This window comes from Passer montanus, unplaced genomic scaffold (assembly GCF_014805655.1).
Source record: "Passer montanus isolate IOZ18808 unplaced genomic scaffold, ASM1480565v1 scaffold7, whole genome shotgun sequence".
NCBI lineage: Eukaryota > Metazoa > Chordata > Aves > Passeriformes > Passeridae > Passer > Passer montanus.
This window is the reverse complement of record NW_024372147.1, coordinates 15,541,540-15,566,330: the sequence shown is the minus strand read 5'-3', so window position 1 is coordinate 15,566,330 and position 24,791 is coordinate 15,541,540. Positions and strand designations below refer to the sequence as shown.

Below are 24,791 nucleotides of genomic sequence, written 5' to 3'. Positions count from 1 at the left end.
TAATGATTAGTTATTGATAAACCCTCTGGGTGTCCCCTTGGTGGTTTACAGCTGAATTCAACTTCATCTTGTCACCTGTGTAGCACATAGTCTGCAGGAATGTATCAGCGTCTCTTCTCTGGTATTTAATGAGATTATAACCTTTTAAATTTGAGGAATGAGCCCAGGACAAAGATGAAGAAGTTGTGGAGCACAGACTTTTTTATATGTTCCTTTCAGGAGCTGAAGGGTAATCATCTGGGTTGACTGTGCCAGAATACATCCTGGGTTACTCATTATGAGATTAGCTGTGATCCAATGATTGATCAATTGCTTCTTTCAAAAGGAAAGAGATAATAACCCAAAATGCAGAATAAAAAGTCTGCTTGCATGATGATAGGGTAGTTATTTTACTCTGTGGATAATTCTGCATTCTCTAATCTGCTAATTAGCCTACCTTTTAATGTATTTGCCATTGTTAGTAGCCAACTTCTATAGCTAGCCAATAAACTTCTATTCAGCAATTAGCTTTCCACCTGCATGTGGCAGGGTCATGAAACAATTAGAGATAAACAGGTTCTCTGCTTTTAACTGTGACTGTTACACTGTCTTTAGCTTGGATTCACCAGTCCAAAGCCTACAGTCTGTGTATCCTTAATCTGGTAAAAGAGAGTTTTTCTAAAAAAAAGCTAGACTGCTTTCTTGATGACAAAAGGTACATTGAAAAAAATACATGTTTTCTACTGGAGTAAATAGTTTTACAGCTTATTCTAGAATTGCAAATAAGTTTGTCTCAGCTGACAGCGTGAGAAACAGTGAACAAAATCCAAAAGATTCTGTTATTTCAAAAATTTTTGTCCATAACTTTATTTTGCTCCTTGCGTGTCTGAGGGTTGTCTTGACTGAAGTTTGTAATTATTTTCTAAGGATGAAGGGAATGAGAGAAGCTCACATTTGCTCTTTCTCCTTCCCCCCTTGGTGATGATGTGACTGGCTGCATCGTAACCTTAACCTTTGGCTTCCTGGTTCTCACCGGATTAGCCATTCCCAAGTCTAAGGACAGACGCCCAGTCCACTGAAAAAGTCAGAAAAGCAAAGAAACCTAGTACTTCTCACCAAATATTTTGGCTAATTCTTAGTATTTTTTGTTTTGGTGAAACCTGTATAGCAAAACACTGGCAGCTTGGTCACGTACAGCGTGGGGGCAGTTTAAAATTTAAAGTTTTTACTGAATACTTCAAGAAGTGGTCTTGGCCTGTTGTCTTTGATATCTACATGTGTACATTACACCAATGTGGCTTTTCGGCCACTTCAAAAGCCAGCATGGAATGTGCTGTCCTAGAAACTTTCCTTCTGGTTTGTCCTCAGAAATGATCATGTATGAATACAGCATATGTGATCGCAGCATGTGATGTGATAGGACGTTCGTGCAGAGTGAATGGCTATGATGTTTTTAGGAAAAGTAACATCTGTTCCAGTTGTTCCAGAGAGTCTTAGTTCTTTTGTACTTCAGATGGGTTGTGGGAGACTTAAGATATGAAGTCCTGTCTTCAATTCTATAATGTAAAAAACTGAAATTAAGAATTTCATTTACTAGAGATGCAGTAGACATATATATAGATTTTGTAGGATCTAGGTTCTTTTCAAGTCATTTTCATTATCTGTTAACATATTCTATATGTATGGTATTCTATAGCTTTTTCAGACAGGTGTAACAATTGTAAGTTTGTGCTTTCCCTTTTTTAGTATCTTTTTTCTTACACTGTTTTGTGAAGTGCACCAAAAGTTGTTAGGTAACACCTAACAGCTTTTAAGCGTTAGGTTTTTTTTTAAAAAACATCCAGAGTCCTCTCATATATAAATGTAAATGTTCAAGTGAGAAAAATTACCAAGATTTTGCAGGGATTTCTTCACCAAAAATGAGGTCAGGATGAAAGGGTATTTCCAGTACTTCAGTCAGTGGTCAGAAATACAGTTTGTGTAATGTGTGTGGTTTGAGAACATCTCTCAACCAGTGACCAATACACTGATTTCACTTAGAACCTAATTTTTAGCAGACAAAACAGCGTCTTCATCTGAGTTGTGATGTTAATTTGCTGACATTTAAAAGCACTTCTCTGAGCAATGTTAGCCAGTTAGAGAGGTTTAGTAGCTGCTCTGGTATTCTCCTGACCTTGCTTGATCTCTGGATAATGTTCTGTGTAAATATTCAGGCTGACTTGCCTGAAGGCTCTATGTAAGCAAAATAAATAACTTTCTGTGAACTATCTCATTGCCATGTTTTGGAATTACATCAGTCAATAATTTTTGCACAAACTAAAGAATCTATTCTGTTCCTGGGGGCCTTTTAGCAGTCCTTGCTACTGGTAAATTTCTATGTCCTGCTCTTGAAGCAATTGTTAAGGTGTTTGTTCTTGCTGTGTGGCTAGTACCTTCTGTAAGCCAGAGAAATTGTCACTTAGTTCCACACCAAGGTGTTCTTAGAGTCATCTAGTGCTGTTAACGATGTCCACTGTAAGTCAATGATCTGTTTAAAATTGCAGCCAGTGTGTGCATGGTCCACTAGTAATACCCAGTCTTAGCTCATTGGTGAGAGAATCATTCTGCAGTTCACTTGAATATCTTAATCATTCCTAGTTTGCCTTAGACTTTGTATAAAGGCTCATTTTTCCATAGTGAGGGAGATCTCTGCATTTTTGGCAAAGGTACGAGAAAAAGATCCAAGGTCTTTGTAATAAGGAGTTGGAATTTGGCTCCTGCTGTGACATCAGTGCTCTCCTTACCCATCTGCTCTTTCCTGTGTTGGTTTGTGGCAGCCCTGCCACCCAGAACTGGCTGATGTGCAAGTCTTGAAGTTCCTTAAATACTGTATTATAGGGATATTGAGAGCAGTATAGTAAACATCACAGTCTTTGGAACAGCACCCTGTCTTATTTAATGAAAAAAGTTATGAAAGAAGGATTGAAACTGTAAGTTGAAATTAAAGTACCTTGTGTTTTGGCCCTTTGATGTATAAAACATTTTAAGTTTGGAGCAATTGTGTCTTTCTTGCAACAGTTTGTTTTCCTTGTGGGTGAATGTTTTCTTCTATAGTCTTGATTTATTTTTCACCCTTTTTGTCAAATAATAAAAAAAAGGTTTAAGCGGAATGCTTTTGTATCTGAGTAGAAATGTATGTAATAATTGGATCTACGAATTCTGTTTCCTAACTAAATTACTGAAGGAAGAAGATAAGCCTGCAATAAAACTGAGAAGATAAACAGTTAAGTACTTACTAACTTGTTAAGCTTTTTCTTCTTTCAGGTACTTCAAGAGGCATACACATCTGACCAGTCTCAATCCCTACTGAAGTGAGTAAAGTATATCACATAGGAATTCCAGTCAGGCATAACGTAATTAAATAATCCTGTTATACTTCCGTTTGTACCTTATTTTATTTCCAGTGTTCTACTAAGAAACAGTTTTCTTGTTTGCTTAGTGAAGGATCTCTAATGTATTTATGTCGGCAGTAGTTCATTGTCCAATATGGATCAAGCTGTGCTTGGATTTATTTTTGTTGATGATAGTACCTTAAATCGTTTAAGAACATAACCAACAAGAATAATGGAACTTGGGGAAAAGCATTAGACAAATAAAAACTTGTAATAAATAATATTAGGCTTTTTGTTCCTGGAAACTATGGAAAGTTTTAAATAGAAGATAGATTTATAACAGAAATATAGAAAGCTGTAATAAAGAATAGAAAAGGCCTTTTTGTTTCACTTAGAGAACAAATATGTAGACATTGCTAGCTCCACACAGGAAATCCAGAAGTCTTATTTATTGCATGTCCTTGTAAAGAAAAGTATACCTCTAAAATAACTGCAGCTGTTTCCACAGATAGTAGCCAATTCAAAGTATTGTAAAAATGTTCCTAAAATGAGCAGATTACAATTCTTTAAGAATTTTTAATAGTATTATTTAATCCTAGGGACTGGAGAAACCATTCATCACCTACGGAAAATATTTCTAAGCCTCGTTTTTCATTAAATTCTACAGCAGAAGAAGAGCAGAATAATTCTGTAGGTATGTTGTATTTGTACAAAACTAGGAGTTGCTCCAGCTGTGGCACAATCATTTGAGAAAATAATTTGTTAAGCTGAAGATGAGTATCCATGTAAGTTTATACAGGATCTGACTATACGTTTTTTATAAAAGTTGTTCAGTTTTTGTAGTCATGGACTGCAAGTTCTGTTTTTGTAAGTACTGTGTTAGGATTGTTGGAAGAAATAACTGTATTCTCATGCCAGTATTAAAATTATTTCACTGCTGTGGGGTTTTCTGACGAGGGTTACAGGCCACATGGTGCTTAAATATCTTATAGATGTGTAAGGTAAAAAGGTCATGGAGGATTCCTACTTGCTTCTTTCTAACATACCCAAGAATCAGAGGCATCTGTAAGAAAGGAATAACAAAAATGCTACTGTTCCTCAGGTCAGTATGGCATGTGCTGCTAAATAAGGAGTACTTCCATTCCTCAGTGTTCCCAAAAATGCAGGACTAACCCATCTGTTTTGCTGTCTTCCACTTGAGTTTTATTTTTGGTAATCCAACAGGAAAACATCCACTTTATTTCTGATTAGAAAATTGCCAGGGAGTCGCATGAATGTTGACACAAGGTGATGAGATCAGGGGGTTTGGGATCATCGCTATCCAGAAGCAGTAAGTTATTGGATTGTTTCAGCAGTGTTGTCTAACTGCACTGTAATTAGAGAGGGCAGAGGCTAGGTCTTGTCATGTGAAATGGGTGGCAATTCCATCCGCTGATAGTCTTTGGAAACACAGGACTCTAAACCACGGTGAAGAAATGTGACAAAATAGCTATGGCATATTATTTGGTTAGTAACAGAGTCTAACCAGAGACTTTACTGTCAGTTTCCCTTAGGGAAACATGACTATAGTGATTTTTAAGGTTTGAAACCTAAGCCTTAATTAGGAAATTATGCCTTTTTTGAGAGATTATAATAACTTTCAGAAGTGGAAAGTAAAACTGAATTATTTTTCTGTTCTCCTAAATTTAGATATCAAATTGAATGGATTTCAAAAGGATTCAGAAGAAAAGGTAAGCAAGCACATAGCTGTTTACACTGACACTGAGCATGCTGAAGACAACTTTAAAGCTAAACTTTATTTTCTGTTTTTTTGGTAAGAACTGTAGTTGCTAAGCTTGCAGTATGCAAGAATAGAAGCATGGCAGTGAAAGTGAGGTGGGAAGGATATCATTATGAGAGAGAATCTATAAGGGCTGTTACTTAAGCTAAAGTAATGAAGACACTTAGTAGCTTAAAATGTTCCCCACCAATGAAAGCTATGAGACAGGCAGGAAGGACTCTGAGGAGGAAGAGATTGTCTGTAACTGTCCTTTTGTTTGGGAGAGTCTTACTAATGGTCAGAAATAGGTAGTAGCAGAGTTTCTGCTGTGAAAGACTGCGCTTAATGCAGATGTCGTATCATTATGACTGTACCATCTAGTCCCATTGATTTGTACCTACAAATAAAAAGTTAGGATTCTATATAAATTAGTTTTACTTGGCATTTTTCAAGGCTCCTTTTTGAGGTTTATGCCAGGGGAAAAGCAGTTCTTGGTAGAATTCACCAAAGGCTGATTTGAAACCAGTATTGATACCAAAATTGGCCAGATAGTAACTTCCTAACACAGTTGTAAGTATTTGAGAGCAGTCACTCATTCACCTCCAAGTCACTGCAGCAGTGGAGGTGACTTCACTCCACTGAGTGCCCTGAGCATCCAGTGAACAGTGTTTATCATATACACCAATCCCACATTAATTTGCTATCCCCCCTTACTTGATGTGCATCTATTACTTCATTTACATAATTGCACCCCTTATCAGAAGTCCTATTATGGTTTCTTAGGGTTTTCTTTGGGTGTTTTCAGTGTCCCATGTCCTTTTTAGGTGCCTGTTCCTTGACCCCTACTTTTGAGTAAGCACAGTGTCATTCTATTGCACAACTTCTGCTTTGTCAGGCTTGCAGAACTGAGCTGGCATCCTGCTTGGGTTTTGAATGGCTTCTGTTTGCCTAAGTTACATCCTTAATCTAGTACTCCAAGGCTGTGCTGTTCTAATCTACTGTCCTTATCAGAGTACAATGCTGTTCTTTTCTACTGTCCTTATTGCTCACGTCTTCCAGCAAATATGAGTGATGACAGGGTAAAATATTCCATCTCAGAACCAAGACGAAAAAATGAAATCTCTGACCATATTGTTTTCTGAAAAATACACTGCTAATATAAAACTGTAAGTTTATTAAATGAAACATTCTCATTGTACAGGGTTAGTCCCATAGAACAAACTCTAAATGCCTTGAAACAGAGATTCCCTGTTGTTAATAAGCCTCTGGAGAATGGGCAGATTGAATGCATTTGGAGTATCTCCAGAGAAGATATTTTAGGAAGCTGGAGTAAGAAGGCTGGAAATAAGCTGTAAGTTTATTAAATGAAACATTCTCATTGTACAGGGTTAGTCCCATAGAACAAACTCTAAATGCCTTGAAACAGAGATTCCCTGTTGTTAATAGCCTCTGGAGAATGGGCAGGTTGAATGCATTGGGAGTATCTCCAGAGAAGATATTTTAGGAGGCTGGAGTAAGAAGGCTGGAAATAATCACTACAGTAGATTTTACTTTTTGGTTATTGGCTAATGTTGGCCCTAGCAAGGTCTGAGTCCTGCAGAAGGATCTTTAGTGAGATGAACCAATGATCATCACAGGCTTCCATGTATTGATTTGAATCAAGGTCAGGAGAGACAACTTGACAACCAGCAGTGAGTCACTGAATAGTTTTGTGTATCCCTGAAAACACAAAATCTATAAATTATCATCTGTGTAGAGAATTCTGACACCTCACAATTAGTCTTGCTGAGTTTTCTTGGTTTTGATGATGTAGCAGCACTGATTTCTGTTATGGTTGCTGTCTCAATAGTGGGGCAACTACTGTTCAATATCTTCATTAGTGGCCTGGAAAATAGAACACACATTACCCTCAGCAATTTCAGGGATGGTACTGGGAGAAATGACTGATAGACTAGACAGTTGTGTTGTCATTCATAGGGACCTGAAAATATGGAAAATTGGGAGGAGAGGAATCTGATGAAATTTGTCAAGGGGAAGTGCGAAGTTCTGCATTTGGGGAGAAATAACCTCAGGCACAAGTTCAGCTGGAGTCTAACTGTCAGGAAAATAGCTCTGCCAGAGAAGGACTTTGGAATCCTGGTGGACCCTCTGCTCTGCTCTTGTGGGACTCCACCTGGACTACTGTGTCTGGAGTTTTGTGAACACGTCACATTTAAGGGTTGAATTTCAGTTGACTTTGGGGATTTTAGAATCTTGCAAAATTTCACACACTTTTCAACACATGCATTGAGCCTTTTTCTTGGGAAATTTGTAATATATATACATGCTGTTTATACCATAAAGCTTTCTCAAGTAGAGAAAGCTTTCGTCAGTGAAGTTTTCTTTTCCCACAGTTGTTTAAAGTCTGGATGAATTAGAGAAGTGGTGTAAAAATAAAGTGTAATTCAATAAAGCAAAGTAAGAAGTAATCAGTACTTAGAAACAATTTGATGCACACATAAAAGATAAGAAACAGCTGGCAGGTGAATAATTTTTCAAGAAAGAAATAAGGATTTATACTAGCTTGCAAACTGAACCTGAGTGTATGCAGTTGGATTTCTGACCTTACTGTTTTATTGTGTGTGAGCTTTATCTAAATAATGTCACCAGTGTTTAAAGGTTTCTTGCATTGCCTGGTATTGCCACTTGCTGGCAGCAAGACTCCAAAAATGCATTGAAAGAGATTTTCTTAGATCCAGTATTACTAAGTATGAGCACTTATTATATAGAGGTGTTATATAGGAAAAAAAAAAGGTTTAGGTCTCTGGAGGCATCATATTTTTTTTTCTGTGGAGCATTTAAGACAGGGATAGGGGAAAAATTAGAAAAGCAATTTCTTAATGTAAAAATGGGTGCTTCTGTTGAATGTAGTTCACAGTGATTAGAAAAACAGCAGTACTACTTTTCCAAGAACAATTATGATTTTGTGCTCTGTGTTCAGTGTGGAAACCACACCATGCAAACTTCTCAAAACCCTAAGGTTTTGAACTGAAGTTTGTGAGACACAAGTCCTCCATATCTGTATTGGATCCACAAAAACACATAATAAAAAAGTTATTGTGAATGTGTTTACTTTCATTATTTCTGTGTGACAGAGATTTTTGATGACTTTCTTTTAAAGTCTTATAACATCCTCAGGTTATTTGCTATTGCCATTGGTAATGACAGAATATCTTTGACTAAAACAGATTTAGTCTCTTTTGCCCTGGATTTTCACTGCTGTAGAAGTCAACAGCTGAAGTTGAAACTTCTTTTGAAATTGAGCTCTCAGTCTAACTCTTGTTAGTATATTGTATGAAGGAAGACTTTGAGTCTTCTAGATTTTGAAAAAGTTTATATTAAAATATAAACACGTATATAGAAAGAGAGTTGACTTCTAAAGTGAGTTTTAATTAAAGGCTTTTTAGTAAGACTTGCTCCATTCTTTTTCATTAACTTTTTAAATTTAATTTTTTAGATATCACCAAAATTAAGTAATAAAGATTGCTGTCCAGAAATAAGCCTCTCTCTACATGATCCTGTGGAAGACATAATAACAGTTCAAGAGGAACAGACACCAGAAGATACATTTCCACATGTTTTAGATAACTGCCACAGAACCTGCATGACCATTGTTGACACAGATAACACAATAAAAGAGCATTCCCTTAATAATGACACATATCTTTCACTGTCGTCCCCAGGGAAGATTTTTGTGGATGTATTCACTGAACAGAATATAGAGACTAGTGAAGTTGACATCAGTGATTTGTTGAGATACCCTAGTGATTCTGAGTGTCTTAAAGTTAAGAACCCATTGCCTGACAAGTTAGAGTGTCAGGGTCATGCCTGTTCCGTCGATCCATCAGCAGCTGAGAGCAACAATGCCCTGCCAGTAGAGCTTGTGGTGCCTCGGAATGCCTTGTCAGCAGCAATGGTACAAGCTGCCATTCCTGTAGTTCCAAATGAGAGACAGCTCAACACCGAGGAAGAGCAGCTAAATTCAGAAACCAGTGTTCTGCAGGTAGATGATGACTATACTCAAATATCAAACGTGATGGAGCCTCGACTTGCTGCAGTTCAGGTGGAAGAAACAAATGCCTTCACAGGACCTAACTCAGAGAGCACAACAAATGAGCAAGTATAACCATTCTTTCATATTTGAAATTTTATGTTTATCATAAAATATTACATCAAGTAGCCAAATTACTTGAAGATGGGAATCTTAGTGAAGAATAAACTAGCATCAATAATTTGCATATTTAAGTAATTTCAGTTGTTTTTGGTTTAAAAGTCCATTACTGTATTTTGTATTTCCTGTTTGCATGTATCCATGTTATGAAAATAGCTAAGCTTGCTAGATGGGTAATTCTAGTGAAGTTAATTTATTGACTGATGTGGAAACCTAGAATCAGCCTGGCTTTTTTTCAGAAACTCCTAGACTGCCTGTACATCTTCTGTGTCTCATGTTCTCTCCAAAACATTATTCTGTTATTTCATTGTAGCATACCAGTATATACCAGCCAATTCCATCTCCAGGTTCCTACTGCATCCTACTGTCCTGTTTATGATACAGGCAATAGTGTGCTGTTATCTTTTGTTGTAGTTCTCAGTGCTGTAAATGCAAATGCTTTGCAAGTATTACAAAATAGGTTACAGCTATGTCTTTCCTATAGACTAGGAAGATTATTCAGAGGGGAATTTTACATATGTATTTAGAAGTGTATTTATTGTGCTTAGTTCTGCCTATGCAAGACATACTGGAAAAACTGAGGTATGTGTTTATGTTCCCATCTTTCCCTGAAGAAACCAGTATGTATGGATACAGCATGTGATCCTTCCTGTTGCTTCTTGTGCTGTGAAGGTGGTCTGTAACATGTCATTTCTATTCAGTAACACCAATGAAAAAATATGGAGAGGAGCATGAATGGAAAGCCATAGTTTCTTCCTGTTTAGATTATAATCAGGGAAAGAGAAGGACAGATAGGAGACATAGATTTATGCTGCAGAGTATATTAAGCATCTCTTGTAAACCTGCAGCCTGATCCTCTGCTCTGTATTGTATTCAGACATTCTGGAGTTGCAAATCAATGATCAGTTATGTAAAGCTGGGTATTTAAGGGAGTTATAAAACCCACAATGGCATAAAGCGTCCAAAAACTATGAGTTCATTCTGATTTTTCCTAGTAGTATTAACTGAATATATCAGCTTGTAAATGTGGCACATTAAATATGCCACAACGATGGCTAGTTTCAAGTTGCTGAAAGGTCTGTAGGCCAGTTGTCTCAGAACCATAGCACTTTACAAAGCTCTTTCAGTGACATATTCATTTCTGAAATTAGTAGCACAGCTGTGTGAAGATTAATGTATAGATTTACTCAAAATTGCAGTTGAAATTGAGAAGCAGAGTCTTGTGGAAATGGAGATCTCTACCCTCTTGTCAAACAACAATCAACCTTATATTTTCTTTGTGCCTTTATCTGGCGTTCTTAAAGGCAGAAGGTAAGGAGGCAAATTACTGAGAAAAAAACCCCCCCAGTTAATTTGTTAGTAACTGTTTAATTGTAACAGTATACTGTTCACCGGGGTCTTTTCTCACCCTTCTTTCTTCAGAGTATTCTTGTGGTGAAACTAGAATACAAAAGAGGACAGTCTGTACTGACATGTGGATGTAATCAGGATGCTGGATATGCCAGATATTTTAGTGTATGATCTCTTATAAAGCAAGCATGGGGTTTGTTTTCTTTGAAATGTTTTCTTCTCCTTCTCTAACCCTCCTCCCATCACAGATGTGAATCCATTGAAAGTACAACTATGATAGTTTTCTAACATATTCTATTTGACTTTCCCCAGCTGCCGTACAACCACTAAGGTTGGGAAAGACCTTTAGGATCATCAAGTCCAATTGCCCAGCCATGAACCACTGTGTTTACCACTAAGCCGTGTCCCCAAGTGCCACATCCTCCTGTCTTTTGAACATTTCCAGGGATGGTGATTCCACCACTTCCCTAGTCAGCCTGTTTCAGTGCCTAGCCACACTTCCAGTGAAAAAAGTTTTCCTTATACTCAATCTAAGCCTTCTCTGGCAGTAGGACAGGCCATTTCCCCTTGTCCTTCTGCTTTTTACCTGGAAGAAGAGACCAGCCCTCACCTCACTACAAACTCTTTTCAGGTCGTTGTAGACAGCAATAAAGGCACTGCTGAGACTCCTTTTCCTCAGGCTAAACGACCCCAGCTCCCATGTTAACGTGCATTATCTCTGGACCCAGAGGAACTACTTGTGGGAAGGCAATTCCCTTCTTTAGTGACCTCTCTGTTAAATATGTCAATTTAAAAAAATAAATCAGTACATTCTCCATTTGTGTTTATATCGCAAGAAAGGACTAACCAGTTCTCCCACATCATTGTGGAAGAATTTCTATGCATATGTGCTGAGGGTGTGTCCTAAAAGCTTTCAGCATTACTCAAGTATTCAACTAATTAAACCCAGCTTTCAGGAGCTTGAGTGATACATAGCAGCATGTCGCAGTCACATTGCTAAAACAGTGAACCAGCTCAAGCAACTCCAATTAACTGCCATGTGGTGACCTGTCTTTAGGGTGGGATTAGAGTTAAGTCTCTGGTATACATGAATGATTTACATTCCCCTTTGCACAACTTGGGATGAGGTAAGTCTCTATCATCTCAGAGTAGCTCTTCCTCTTTGCAAGTGGTGGGGTCATGATGATGCCTAGTGTCATCTACATGCCTGGCTTTTAGAAGGTTGAAGGTAAGTGAAGTGAATCTCAGCTGTAGTGGCTGTAGCTCAGGGATGGTATATCTTTAGAAATAACTGCTCAGTTGGGAGTTACGTAACTTCAGGTGAAACATGGATCTCACCACGTGTAAATTTTTAGGCTTCTGCAGCAGTGAGATAGTATGGGCTATCTTAAGACATCTCACGCATCATTTTATTTATTTAGGACAGAAGCTCATGTCCATAGGAAACTGAAATTAATCTGTTGTAATTTCAAATGTCCAATCAAATAACTTTCAGGTAGAACAACTTTTGTTTGCTGTCATCCAGCCTAGATTTATATTTTAAGTTGTGACTCCGAGTAGCGTAATTCTCTTGGTTAATTTTGCCAGGAACACATTGCATGGCATACTACTTCAGGATTGCCTCTCCTGTGGAAGCCTCTGTCTTTCATACCTGTATAGTTCCAGTTATTCACTTAAGCAATCCCTCAATTCTCTGTGGGCATACAATTTTAAAAAGAGTGTTCTTGGAGCTCTTTTATGTACAGCCTTTGTTTTAACTTCATGTCTACCAGTTGCTTCTAATATTTTTTTTTGGTCACAGCCTGTGGGTGGTCAGCAGAGGGAGAAAGAAGTAATGTCAGATTGCTTGGATGCCACCTTTAGTGAAAAACAGACTGGTGAGGGACATTCATATTCAGTGGAGCCTGCAGCATGTGCAGAAACAGGCCAAACAGCATCAAGGTAAGTGAGACCTCCTCAGGAAAGTACACAGATTGTTTCCTCTCATCACCAAATACCAGAAGAAACAGCAGGAATGGCTCACAGTGGCAGTATAAAGAAAACAAAGTTAAGCATTTTAAGTATGAGAAATATATGCATAATAATTCTTAAATTATTTTTTATATATTAATGTTATACAATGCATATGGAGTACTGTAAATGATCAAAGAGAAAGATTTTTACCCTTTATTTAAAGACCTGGAAATTAGTTTCTCTCCTGATTTACTCCTTATTCAGTACTATCTAAGTTAGCTTGCTATTACAGAATTCCTTTTTAAATCAAACATATTCATATTCTTAGCTCTACTGTAAACATTGATTTATATAGAGAATATTTTTGTTCATTCTAAGCAAATCTCTTGTCAGTAAAATTCAGAAATCTCCTTCTGAAGACAAGCAGGATCTAGAAACTATCTTATGGCAAGAAATAATTCTGAATGAGTATGCAGAAGCTAATCAGAGGAGAAAGAGCAAGAGAATTGACAACAAACGGAGTAAGATACTCTATGTTTTTATTATACAGATTATTATTTCAACAACTGTACTGAATCAAATATAATTAATAATTTTTCCAATGCCTTGTGGCATGGTTTTCTTTTAAAAATACTGTATAAACATTAATTTTAATAATTAAAGATATTGATAATTTTCCTTCTTGTGTAAACCCTTATATTAGCAACCTAACAGTGAACATGTTTGCATAAGAATCATGAGATGTTTTTCAGAATGCAATTTTTATTAGTGTTTTATATGAAAAAAAAAATATGGGGTGTACTGAAAAGGAGAAGAGAATTGTTTTTGTGCAGAGTGAAAAGGTAGATCCTGAGCTACATTTGTTCATCTTTCTGCCATTTAGTGTTCTGTGTGCAAAATCATAGTCAGAGCAGTACCATCCTCAAGAACTGACCTATACAAAATGGTTTATTCCATTCTGAGTGCCTGCTGTTGTTACCCTGCCTACAGGATTATAGGGCCTTTACTACCACAGAGCACTCTTTTAAAGTATTTTTATTTGGAACATTCTTTGTTAGAGAGACAGATTGCTGTTTTTCACCCTCTGAAGGTACATGCAGAAAAGTTCTTGACCTTGCAGAGGAATTTTGTGGGAGAATACAGAATTTCCTTGCTTAAGTTTTCACTCCAGCACCTTTAAGATTAGGTCTTATCTGTTCGGGTTTTTGATTTTTTTGTTGTTTAGGTCTACGCAGATAGGGTTTTTCCATTTACTTTCAATCATTCAAACATCTTACAAAGTTTGTAAGTATTTGAATTGCAACACCTATGTTACCGATCTTAAAAAACATGAAGAAGTCCACCTCCAGTTAACAGGATTTAATTCTCTTTCGCAGGATTTTAATTATTCACAGTGGAAGCACCATTTTGATGAGATTTAAAGTTGAATGACTAACTGCTCATCTATTTCAAATGAACTTGCTATTTTCCACTCAATAAACAAGTTACTGATTCTTTAGCATGGTTTCTGCAGAAAAAGTTGAACTGTCTACAGAGGTAGCTTCATGGTAAACCAATATAGCAAGCTTACCTCCCTTTCTCATCAGACTTTTTAAGAGCCCATGAGTCATCTTTGTTTGGGAATTAATTCTAAAAACTGCCCCATAATCAGTTTTGGTTTGGGTCTGCATGTGTCACTTGTTTTGCACAAGGTCAGGCGCATGGAAAGCTCTAGGGAAGGCAAGTGGAAGTAAGGGGAAATAGATCCCTTCAAGGAAGATTTTAATGAGGTAAAATGTAACATAAAACTGCACATGATTCTGTTTATGTCTGTGCAGTTTAATCCCTCCTGAACTGCTTGGCTGGTTTAGACCAGCTTTGACTAGCAACTGCTTGTCTTAAATGATTGCCATCTTACAAGGCTGGATAGCAGAGAGGGACTGTGTTCTCAGCTGAGGGAAACCCCTATCTATTAGATTCAAAAAACCTACTCAGAGTCAAGAATTTAAGAATGTTTGGAATTAGTCCAAGCTCACAGTTTATCACAGTGCATAAAACATCAGGCTGTGTGAGTTACAGCTCTAGAAGAACTGTGGGGTTTAAGGTCTATTTCTGGTGATGCCAAATTAATTTTGCCTTTTTCGCTTTTTTATATTCTCTACATTCTTTACACATATATATGTAGCTCTGCAGCCCATTATTGTATTCGTAGTTAGTCCCACTACTTTTCCCTACCTTTTCCCTACCATGATAGGCAGAAAGACAAAACACATTACAAAGGCTCCAGACTGTAGGTTCTAAGGCACCTATCCTGTCTTGGTTCTTTCTGGGAGCCAAGGTTGAAACCAGCTCTTTGAGACACATTTTCATAAACAAAGTTTAGTTCCTATCTGAGGTGGGAGGATTCAGAAGAGGATTGAACTGCAGGGGAGTTACCTCACCAGTTATGTCTCTAACTGAGGATTTTTGTCAGTTATGTTAATTTGCTAAACTTATAAAACTGTGTTCACCCTGTGTGAGGATCTGCATTTTCCATATCTGCCCCTGGAAGCCTCCAATAAAGACCAGCCTTTATATTATCTCCTATACTAATATTTCTTTGAAAGTGTGTTTTTTCATTTCTGGGTTTTTTAAGGCATCACTGGCACCTGGGTGGAGTTTTAGGACCTGTGAGGTACACCTGCTACAGCTTGTGGAGAGGAGCAATGTATATAGTCCTAGGAGTTCTTATAAGTAGATGAATTAATGGCCTAGGCCTGCACTATGTTTATCTTCAAACGATTCTCCTGGTCTTTCTTCCCTTCTTTCTTCCCTCCTTGTTTGTCATCAGAGGCAGTAAGCAGGATGCTCTTCCCCATGGTTTTTAGGAATGTTGGAATGGCAGTGCTGGTGATGTACAGAGCAGCTCATTTGTGCGTTGGAAATAATTTAAGCCAAGCTGAAAAGTGTGATGACTGCATAATGGGAGATAGTGTTTGTTTTGTTAAATACTAAACATCAAAAGCAGTCTCCTTTAAATTTTACTTTTTACATTTAGAACTCATATTCACCTTTCATTCATTGCAGAAATGACTGAGCTGGTTGTGAAGTAATGAGAAAAGATAACCTGAGGGAGCTGATCTCAATCCTAGTGTAAATACTTGCTCACAGAGCAGAGGCTGTAAAAGATAATGATTAAAAAAGAATGGTGGATAAATTTTACTTTTAAGAAAAGTTAAATTATAGAATAACTTACTAGTTATTGAAATGGTCACCTTATTATGGTTTGAATACAGAATATTGATTTTATTATCCATTGGGAGGCAATGCACCTTGCAAAAATGTCATTAGAAAGGAAAAAGTCTGAGGTTAAAACACTTCAACATACTCTTATTTCTGTGTGTTTAATTTAATTTGGAATTTTGTTATGAAATTCACTATGACATCTTTTATTAAATAGCCTTATTATTCAATTTGAGAATTTTTTTTTTGAGATTTTAGTTTTTACTAGATTGATTGAACATTTGTTTCTTCAGGAAGCTTATTTACTAACTTTGATATAAAATGAAGCCAAGATAAGAGAGAAAAGATACTTCTCTGTGCAACAGATCTTTTACATTATTTTTCAGAACGAGAAGCCTTTGGTAGGAATTCTGTAAATCCAACTCGCCCCCTGTCACTTTCAACAATCCACAGGAGGAATGTGTATGGTGAGAACTTACTACATAGAGCTGTTACTCACCAAGACATAAACCTTGTACGTAGGATAATAAAAGCCGGTGGAAATGTAAATGCTCAGGATTATGCTGGTAAGTTGCAATTGTACTAAAATAGTATTTTCAGTACAAGTACCTGCCTATAACTAATAAAAGCATGAGTTTGGGCAGTGGACAAGACTGTAAGTTTGTAACTGGTCAACTGATTATTGAATTTTTATTGGTTTAAGTTAGTATTTGTTCATGGGAAAACATGTAGATCTAGTTCTAAAAGTATAAAAGAAAAGAAAATTTTGATGAAGTTAAGCACTTGAAAAAGTTAACAAAGTGATGCAGTTAGGTTTACGTGCGTCCGTTCAATGATTCCATGCATGTTTATCACAAAGTAGTCATTAAATACAGCTGATTAAATAATCACCTTCATAGGTCTTAAAATTGGCGGGTATTTTTTGTCCATTTCAGGGACCAACTTGAGACATCAAGATATAAATTTTCCTGTTAGATTTTTTAGGAACTTCAGTTTTACCCTTTACATCTTGAGAGAAGTTGAGCACGGCTTTGAATTTTTGAAGTTGTGATTGCTTGGTGTTTTCCATTTTCCCTTTGTCTTGGGGAGGGAAAAAAATCTTGACAAAAAGCAGCCATCTGTTAATGTTTTGATTCAAGCAATTTGCCTTATCCAGTTTTGTGGGTGTTACTCTGTGTCAAAGACTTCACTACACCTTAATTACTACTTGGTTGTTTCAAATATAAGACAGTTCCTAATCTGCACTTCCCTGTCTCATCCGTTAGTCTCTGAAAACTGGCATAACAGAAAAAGAAAATTGTTTCAGACAGCTAGCTCTTCTGCTAGAAAAATTCATTCTTACAGTCTTTCCATATTGTGCTAGCAGCTAGGATTTCACAACTGTCCTGTGGGAAAGAAAAAAACCCCATATTCTGCAGTTATAGGCTATTGCATAACACAGGCATATAACGGACCAGGATTAAGGTTGAAGTTCTCTGTCTTCTGGAATATATTGAGAGATAGATTGGGTCAGCAGCAAATCTCAGACTTCTACAGCAGAGGCATTTGAGCTAACAAAGTGACTTGTAATATGCACTAGCGTGTGCTGGAAGCAGAGGAGAAAATATTTTGTTGGTGGGGTTCAAAGCCCTGTGTTGACAGCTGAGAAGTGCTGTCAGTGTCAGTTCAGCTGCAGCCACAGTAGGCAAGTGTACTGAAGTGCAGTGGTTCTAGATTTTGTGGTCACAGCTGCTTCCTTTTTTTGCCTTTGTGTACTTTGCTAGGCCACCGTTTTTTCATTCCCCAGGCTCTGGCTGCTGGTTCTTTTGGTGCAAAAGGAGCTAAGCTACACAATATGTCTTTTAGTTGTACCCCTTGAAGAGGTAAGAGGTTGACCTGGCTCTGCTTGTTTTATTTCTTTTCTTTTCAGTGAGGCAGGTGTAATCAGACAGACTTAACAGGCTTGTGTCATTTTGGCAGGCGCTTTGATCTTGGTTTCTTTGGGTCATTGTTCTGAATATTATATTCTTTCTCTGTGTCTGTTCTTCTTTAAAGCTTCCCCCCAGGGATAATCCGTATTTTAGCCTAGTATTTTTTCCTTATTTCTATGCTATGGTAGTCTGCTTACAAACCTTACTGAGTTTTTGGGATCTTGTGTTATTTGTTTTGTTTTGGGGTTTTTTTCCCTCTTTTTTTTATTTCCTGGACATCAGCTTGTAGGATATGGCCAGCGTATGAACCTTACTGAGTTTTTGGGATCTTGTGTTATTTGTTTTGTTTTGGGGTTTTTTCCCCTCTTTTTTTTTATTTCCTGGACATCAGCATGTAGGATATGGCCAGCGTATTAGAGATACTGTCTTGTGCTCTAAGTTTGAGTCTTGACTCATAGTGTCCTGAGGGATCTGAGAAACAGTTACACTGAAACTTGTTTCTTCTTGGTTTGGAGCAGCCACAGTGTCCTTGCAGACTCATGTTGCTAATCTCTAGTAATTATTCGTTGAATGTGTGGCAATTTCAGTTTTTCCAGGACTTATTAGTCGATCAGGTAGAGGATACTTTTTACTGAAGGAAATTAGTATATTAGTACTGAGAAATTAGTACATTCCCCTAAATGCAAAATTTTATTATCTGTTTAATGGATTTCATAACAAACCTGGTTACTAGGAATATACAATATTCAGGGTTGGGTTGTGTATAAAAGAGCCTCAAGAGTTTCTCTCTAGTTGAATTTAAGATTTTTTTTTTGCTTAATGGAACTGAAACAATCTTACTAAGCTTTATTAATACACATACTTAGTATGTGAATTAGGCTCTGACAAACTTCTTATAGTGGAAAATTGTTGATGATTAAGACTATCCATCAAAATGATCTTCTGGAGGGCATGTTAGTTTCAGAGCTGGAAGTTAGGAAGTGGAAAATCCTCTGTGTGTTTCCCTTATGTCTCTCATTGTGCATGTTTAAGGACCTGATGCATGGTTATGCTAAATCCAGTTGGAAGACTTCCATATTTTTCCTAAACAGCTCCCTCATAGAGTGGAATTCATGTGATATCTTGGGTTTTTCCATATACCTTGGTGTGAATATGAAATTTTACTAGGGATTTTTCATTTATTTGAACACTCAAACAATTCCTGGATGGCCTTACAAACATTTTTGTTTGGTAATACATAATTCATGTCTTTATTTTGTCACTTCTTTCTTACTTACCCTCTTCAGCATAGCCATGTAAATAAAAGAGTGCAGTGAAAGATTACCTTGTCCTTAAAATAGTGTATATGTTTTATTCCAGGACCATTTACTAAAATATGGGATGAATAATTTTTATTCTCTCCTTTCATAACAGAACTATCAAATCAAAAATGAACGTTGTTACAGCAGCATCTACTTCCTCAGTAGGTGCAAATTTTGCCAAAAGCATGACATCTCCCAACCTTCGTGATGTTCTCATAAACATTTCTTCATACATCTTACTGGAACACATCAGTTTTTACCATTTCAATATACTCAGTGAAGTCTTCATCAGAGACAACCTAAAAATTACTTAGATTTCTACATTTTTTTTGAACCAAAGGTAATATACATGTTTTTTTTTGTAGGCTTGACTGCGCTACATATAGCAAGTGTGGAAGGCTTTTATGGGATAGCAAATCTGCTTTTGAAAGCAGGCGCTGATGTTAATGCTACACAAAAGGAACAAATAACACCCTTGCAAGATGCAGTTAAGGAAGGCCATTATGAGGTATATTCTGAATTGTGTGATTTAGCAATAGAAGTTATTGTTGTTGAGTCCAGAAGGTCACACATTTTTGTATGGGGCTGGTCTTTTTAGATTACAGGTAAATTCAGGAGCTTACAAGTCCTCTCTGCCTGGTTTCTATTCAAACCACTCCATGCTTAAGATTTGTCCAAAAGGAGAATTTTTTTCTGTTTCAGACAATGGTTGTACTACTGAGGAGTAGATTGCTACTCTTTAATACTACTTCATTCACTGGTTTTGTAATTACCCTGCAGAGTAACTTCTGATTTGAGCAGTCTTCTGGACTATTAATGACATTTTTTTCATTATTTAGGCATCATGGCTGTATGGCAGGTCATCACAGTCATGCACACCCATGTGTTGACACAGAACATAGAGGATTATGAAGACAGCCTTTGTATTTTGTAGGGTCTTAAACAGAACACTAACTGAATAGTCAGTTTGGTTTAATGGTAAAATTTCTTGCCAAATGCAATGTTTTCATAAGCCTGTGTCTGAAGTGCAGATTCTCTTTCAGTCTGGTAGTGGTCACCTCCACCTGTCTGTGCATGTTCCTAGGGTGGCCCAAATTTGTGTAGGAATTCTGTGTGTCCCTTTTATCTGCTGGCAGTTTTTTTCTATAGACCTGTATATATGCTGCCTAATTCTTACTGATTTCCAGATGTTAAAGGGTTTTTTGGGAAGTGGCTGATAAGTTTTGTTCGTGAACATTTGGCCTTTTTCACAACTGAGATGAAACTTTGTTTCTCCTGGAAAAGTCTCTGTGGAGCAAAGATGAAAGGTGGACTTCTGGTTAATAAGTTTTTCTGAGACTTGACGGCCCCAAGAATAAATTGCAGCTTGTGCATCACAGACTTTTCCAGGTTCATGAAATATTTATGAGTTTTGTGACTGTACCTAAGATACCCATGGTTGTGGATGAAGGACTCTGCATCTCTGCAAGTAATAACTAGGGGCCAGCAACTTGAGTTATATTGGAAGAACACTGATCTCAATTATGTCACTTGAGGCATACCGAGATCATTCAGCACAGAGCTGAGTTAAAGTTATGCAAGCTGGTATATCCAGAAAGAATGGTACTGCATGGTGGTGCTGTATTTACTCATTGCTCTGTTTAGTCAGTAGCTGTAAAATTGTTTCATTGTAGTGGTCTGTCACATTTTATTTTGTTGGTTTTTGACTAGCAACAAAATAGTGATAGTGTTTCACTAATATGACTTTCAGTAACATGGTATTTGTAACTGTGTTTTTCAAAACTACCTTCTCTGTGTGAAGTTATTACCGTGTATTGGAAACACAACTTTGGACTACTTCATAATTTTCTGTAGTTGTAATATGCAAAATCAATTTCTTTCAGAAAAAATATTAAGCTTAGAAAAGATTTTCTAATGGTCAAGTTAAAGGGGAGAGCACCCATGTGGTGATGCTCTCAATTCCTGTTATGGGAGAAGTGTTCTCAGTGTTACTGGTTGAAAAAATCTGAAGACTTGAGGCAACTTGTGAAACCGAAAAGGGCTTTTGCTGCCAACTGAACCCTTTTTATTTTCCTCTCTTGTTAGGAGAATGTATGAGTTAGGAAAACTTCATTAACAATTTTTTCATTAGCAATCTGGTTAGAAGTAATGAGAGGCAGGTGAAGAATGTGAGTCAAGTTCAGTCTGGAATGATAACTGATGCTGGAGAAATAAATATAGAGGTACAAGTAAAATCACACCAATGCTGGAAAAATGTTGCAGTTAGCCATAGAAATGAAATAATCAGACTATAAATTCCCCATGTCTTAAAAAAGGTATTTTGCAAAGGTTGATGGAACATTTTGCTAGTGGTAATTTCTTGAGTAACAATAGATTCAGGCTTTATATTTGTACAAAAATCATAATGTTGTTAGCAAGACCATCTGAATGTGTTTCCTTTGAGCAGATACATATTGTACATCAGAAATAGCTGTCAAAACTTCCCTTGCAGTCACAGGAGACACATCTAGAGCACAGTTTATTTTCTCTTAAAGCAGATATCCTAGATGGATAAACTGACTCAAACCCTAAAATCACCTGTTATTTTCTGCCAGTTATGAGCTGTGGGAGGATGAATTCTACCCTATATTTTGAGAGACCTTGTTTCATTGGCATCAGGTTAATAACTGGAACAATTTATAAAAATAATAGGACTATAGGATGATGATGCATCTAGGGGAATGCTTGGTGTGTATGAACTACAATAAAGACAGATTTGATTTTAGTTGCTCGTGTTAAGTGTAAGAGAGAGAAGCCTGTATAAGGATTCTGAAAAATACTGTCAGAAAATAAATTATCTGAAAAACTTATTTTTCTAGATGGCAAACTTATTACTTTGGTATGGAGCTGATCCCTTACTAAAAAATCAGAAGGGAAGGTGTGCATTAGAAGAAGCTTCCGACCCAACTATGATGAAGCTTCTTAAAAGTTACATGGCAAAATCTAGAAGACACTTAGTGGCAGGTAGGAAACAATTACTCTGACATATCATCACTGCTAAATGGAGAAATTTAGAATATCTGTTGAATTATATTTCCTTAATTACTATTAGTACCTCTATGGCCTTCATTGTCTGATGCCTTGAATTAACAGTGAGCACTCCTTGCCCTCCACAGTTGCTGTACATTGACAAAGTGTAAATATCCAGCTCTTTCTTGGGCTGGAGTTACCTTTAAATTTGAAATGAGGTTGTGGAACACAATAGTTATGTATCTAAATGGAAGATGCAGCATTGCTTGAGTTGCTGATGGATGAGATATGGTTTAGATGTAGAGATAAAATTTTGTTTTAAAGTGGCATGAAGTCTGAAGTTTGAAGGATCCATAAGAGAAAAAATGGGAAACTGCTATTAGATCTAGAACTTAGGGGTTGCCAAGCCTTAATTGGGCTGGTACAGGAAAATATCACTGTAGGTAACAGCTGGTGAGTTTGTAAGGAAAAAGTTGGATTAGAGCTAGTGATTGGCTAAAGAGGGAGTTGGGTCTTGTACATTTTTGGGAACTTATGAAATTGTGAAGAAAGTTTGGAGGAGGCTGTTTGATCAGAAGCAGATACAAGGTAAGCCTTGATTACAGCTAGGATTAAGACCATAGACACACATGGGCCAGTGTGGTCTGTAATATGTATAAATCAGAATGAGTCCCAATCTTTCAGACTATTATCCATTCCTGCTTTTCCACATGGGTGGCAATAAAGCTGTAACACCTAGTCCAGGGATAATCAAGAGAGTTCAGACAGGCAATTTTTTCCTCTCTTCTTCCAGTTGTGAGCAGGGACATTGGAAAAAACAGACAAATCCCATCTATTAATGCATGACTCCATAGCTAGCATCACTGCCACAGTTCTGGGTTTTTCAGTAAAGGGACAGTCTGGACACCAGTAAAGGGACATCTGACACCCGGGCCTTCTGGTGTCAGATGGCATTCACCTTTCTCAGAGAAGGAAGAGGGTCTTTGCTCATAAGTTAGCAGGGCTCATTGACATAGCTAACTTATGAAAGGAGACTGAGATAATATCAGACTTGCCCCTGAGATGCTGTCTAGTGACATGAAGATTAGATAGATGGGGTGCTAGTGAGGGCTCTCAGCCTGCTGCTCTGAGGTTCTTTGGGTCTCCTGAAGCACACTTGAAGTCTTAACAGAGAGGAGCCAGAGGTTGCGCTGAGTTTGACAAGGAAATGCTCAGGACACTAACCATGAAGAAAATTTGAAACGTGATTTGAACAAGATGCTATTTGCAACAAAGATTAGACTCCAAAATTTGATAAATATTTTGTATCTTGATATGTTTTGGATTCCAATAAAACCCTTATGGCTTGGTAATTTTTCTTGAAAGCTAAATATTGTAAGTAATGTTACGTGCAATATTGTAGACATAAGATATGTAAAGTAAATTATGACTGCTTCAATTCTGGTTTCTTTCTGTCTTTCGTTTGCATTTCAGGTGGAGACAATTCAAAGAACATGTTAAATACTCAAGGCATACAAGATACAAACCAGCACCAGGTATATCTTTACAAAGAAGTCTGATTTGATCATAAATTGTTAGGAGTTTGCTGACAGTCTTCAGTAAACTAAAGCAGATGCCTGTTACTGTTACGTTTCAATTCCAGCACACAATGTACTAGATGTGTCCAGCAGGGACTGAGAGTGATAGTCAATGTTCAGTTCATCCTTACTAGTACTTGGGATAAGGTACAGCCTCATGAGGATGCAAAACAGAGGCAGGTGTCTTATGGATGGTGGTTCTTGCTGTTTTTGCACATGCTGCTGCAGAGCTAATTACAGGAAGCGTGGTACGTCAGTGCCTGTTTTTACTTGCAGAAACCTTACTGAAACTGCCATTTTTTGCCTGGCTTGTAGCAGTAGGATAGTTATGTTGCCTCTGTAGAGTAGGGGTTGCTGGGTTTTGAGAGAAAAGGGTTGGGAATACAGTGTCTTGCGCAGGGGTTGCACAATTATACTGTGAGGTCTCAGCAGGATAAGGGACCTGGTGCGTCATGTGAAGACAAGACACTGTGATCAGTCACTTGGGTCAGTGTTTGCATATAGTGCAACAGCTTTTAGCATTAAGAGCTGCATTTTCTCTGTGTTTTCTTCCTTTCAACAATGATAACAGATAATATCTGAAATGTAGGATGTAGTGTGCATAGATATATCTTTTGGAGCTTTTGAAGTTTTATGTGGTGATGATAACTGTCCTTGTTACTCACAGTTGTGTAGTCTATGCATCCTTTGAAATATTACTGTGTAAGAGCATTCATTGTGTATAGTCTTAGATTATGCTTTAAAACATTAGGTGATTGATAAAGATGGTGCTGGAAACAATTATGTAAACCTATTACTGTAGATTTGTAACTGGTCATTTCAGTAGTTGTATCAGATGTTGCAGTGTGTATTCTGGTTCTGTCTCCAGATATAAAGTAATCAGAAGGATAATGCTAGATACTCACTGGCCTTTGGCCCAGCTTGAGATTAGCATGAGTTAATTCTGTGAGGTTTTGATGCGTTATTTACCCGTCTTTATAATTTTCTAGAATAATTGCAGACAGGCTTGTCAGAAATGTGAAACTAGAGCTCTGGTTTATGACCACAGAAGCAAGGCAGTTTTAAAGGCAGATCATTAATTCAAACTGATTCAATTTTAAAAAATAAATATGAGTTTAAAGCACTTCAGTAATTCAATTTATTGTTGTATTTTGCCCATGAATTTTTACAT

General features: G+C 37.2%; 1 protein-coding gene across 1 annotated transcript in view; it reads left to right on the top strand.

The window, feature by feature from the left end:
• The window catches only part of ANKRD31 (ankyrin repeat domain 31), a 64,037-nt gene that overhangs the window by 2,723 nt on the left and 36,523 nt on the right, over nucleotides 1-24,791 (top strand). The window contains exons 4-13 of the mRNA XM_039729716.1: nucleotides 3,283-3,329; nucleotides 3,950-4,044; nucleotides 5,040-5,080; nucleotides 8,606-9,268; nucleotides 12,471-12,610; nucleotides 13,016-13,143; nucleotides 16,210-16,389; nucleotides 19,400-19,542; nucleotides 21,893-22,037; nucleotides 23,517-23,578. Coding sequence (XP_039585650.1) covers nucleotides 3,283-3,329; nucleotides 3,950-4,044; nucleotides 5,040-5,080; nucleotides 8,606-9,268; nucleotides 12,471-12,610; nucleotides 13,016-13,143; nucleotides 16,210-16,389; nucleotides 19,400-19,542; nucleotides 21,893-22,037; nucleotides 23,517-23,578 — 1,644 coding nt within the window. The remainder of the gene's footprint in view (nucleotides 1-3,282; nucleotides 3,330-3,949; nucleotides 4,045-5,039; nucleotides 5,081-8,605; nucleotides 9,269-12,470; nucleotides 12,611-13,015; nucleotides 13,144-16,209; nucleotides 16,390-19,399; nucleotides 19,543-21,892; nucleotides 22,038-23,516; nucleotides 23,579-24,791) is intronic.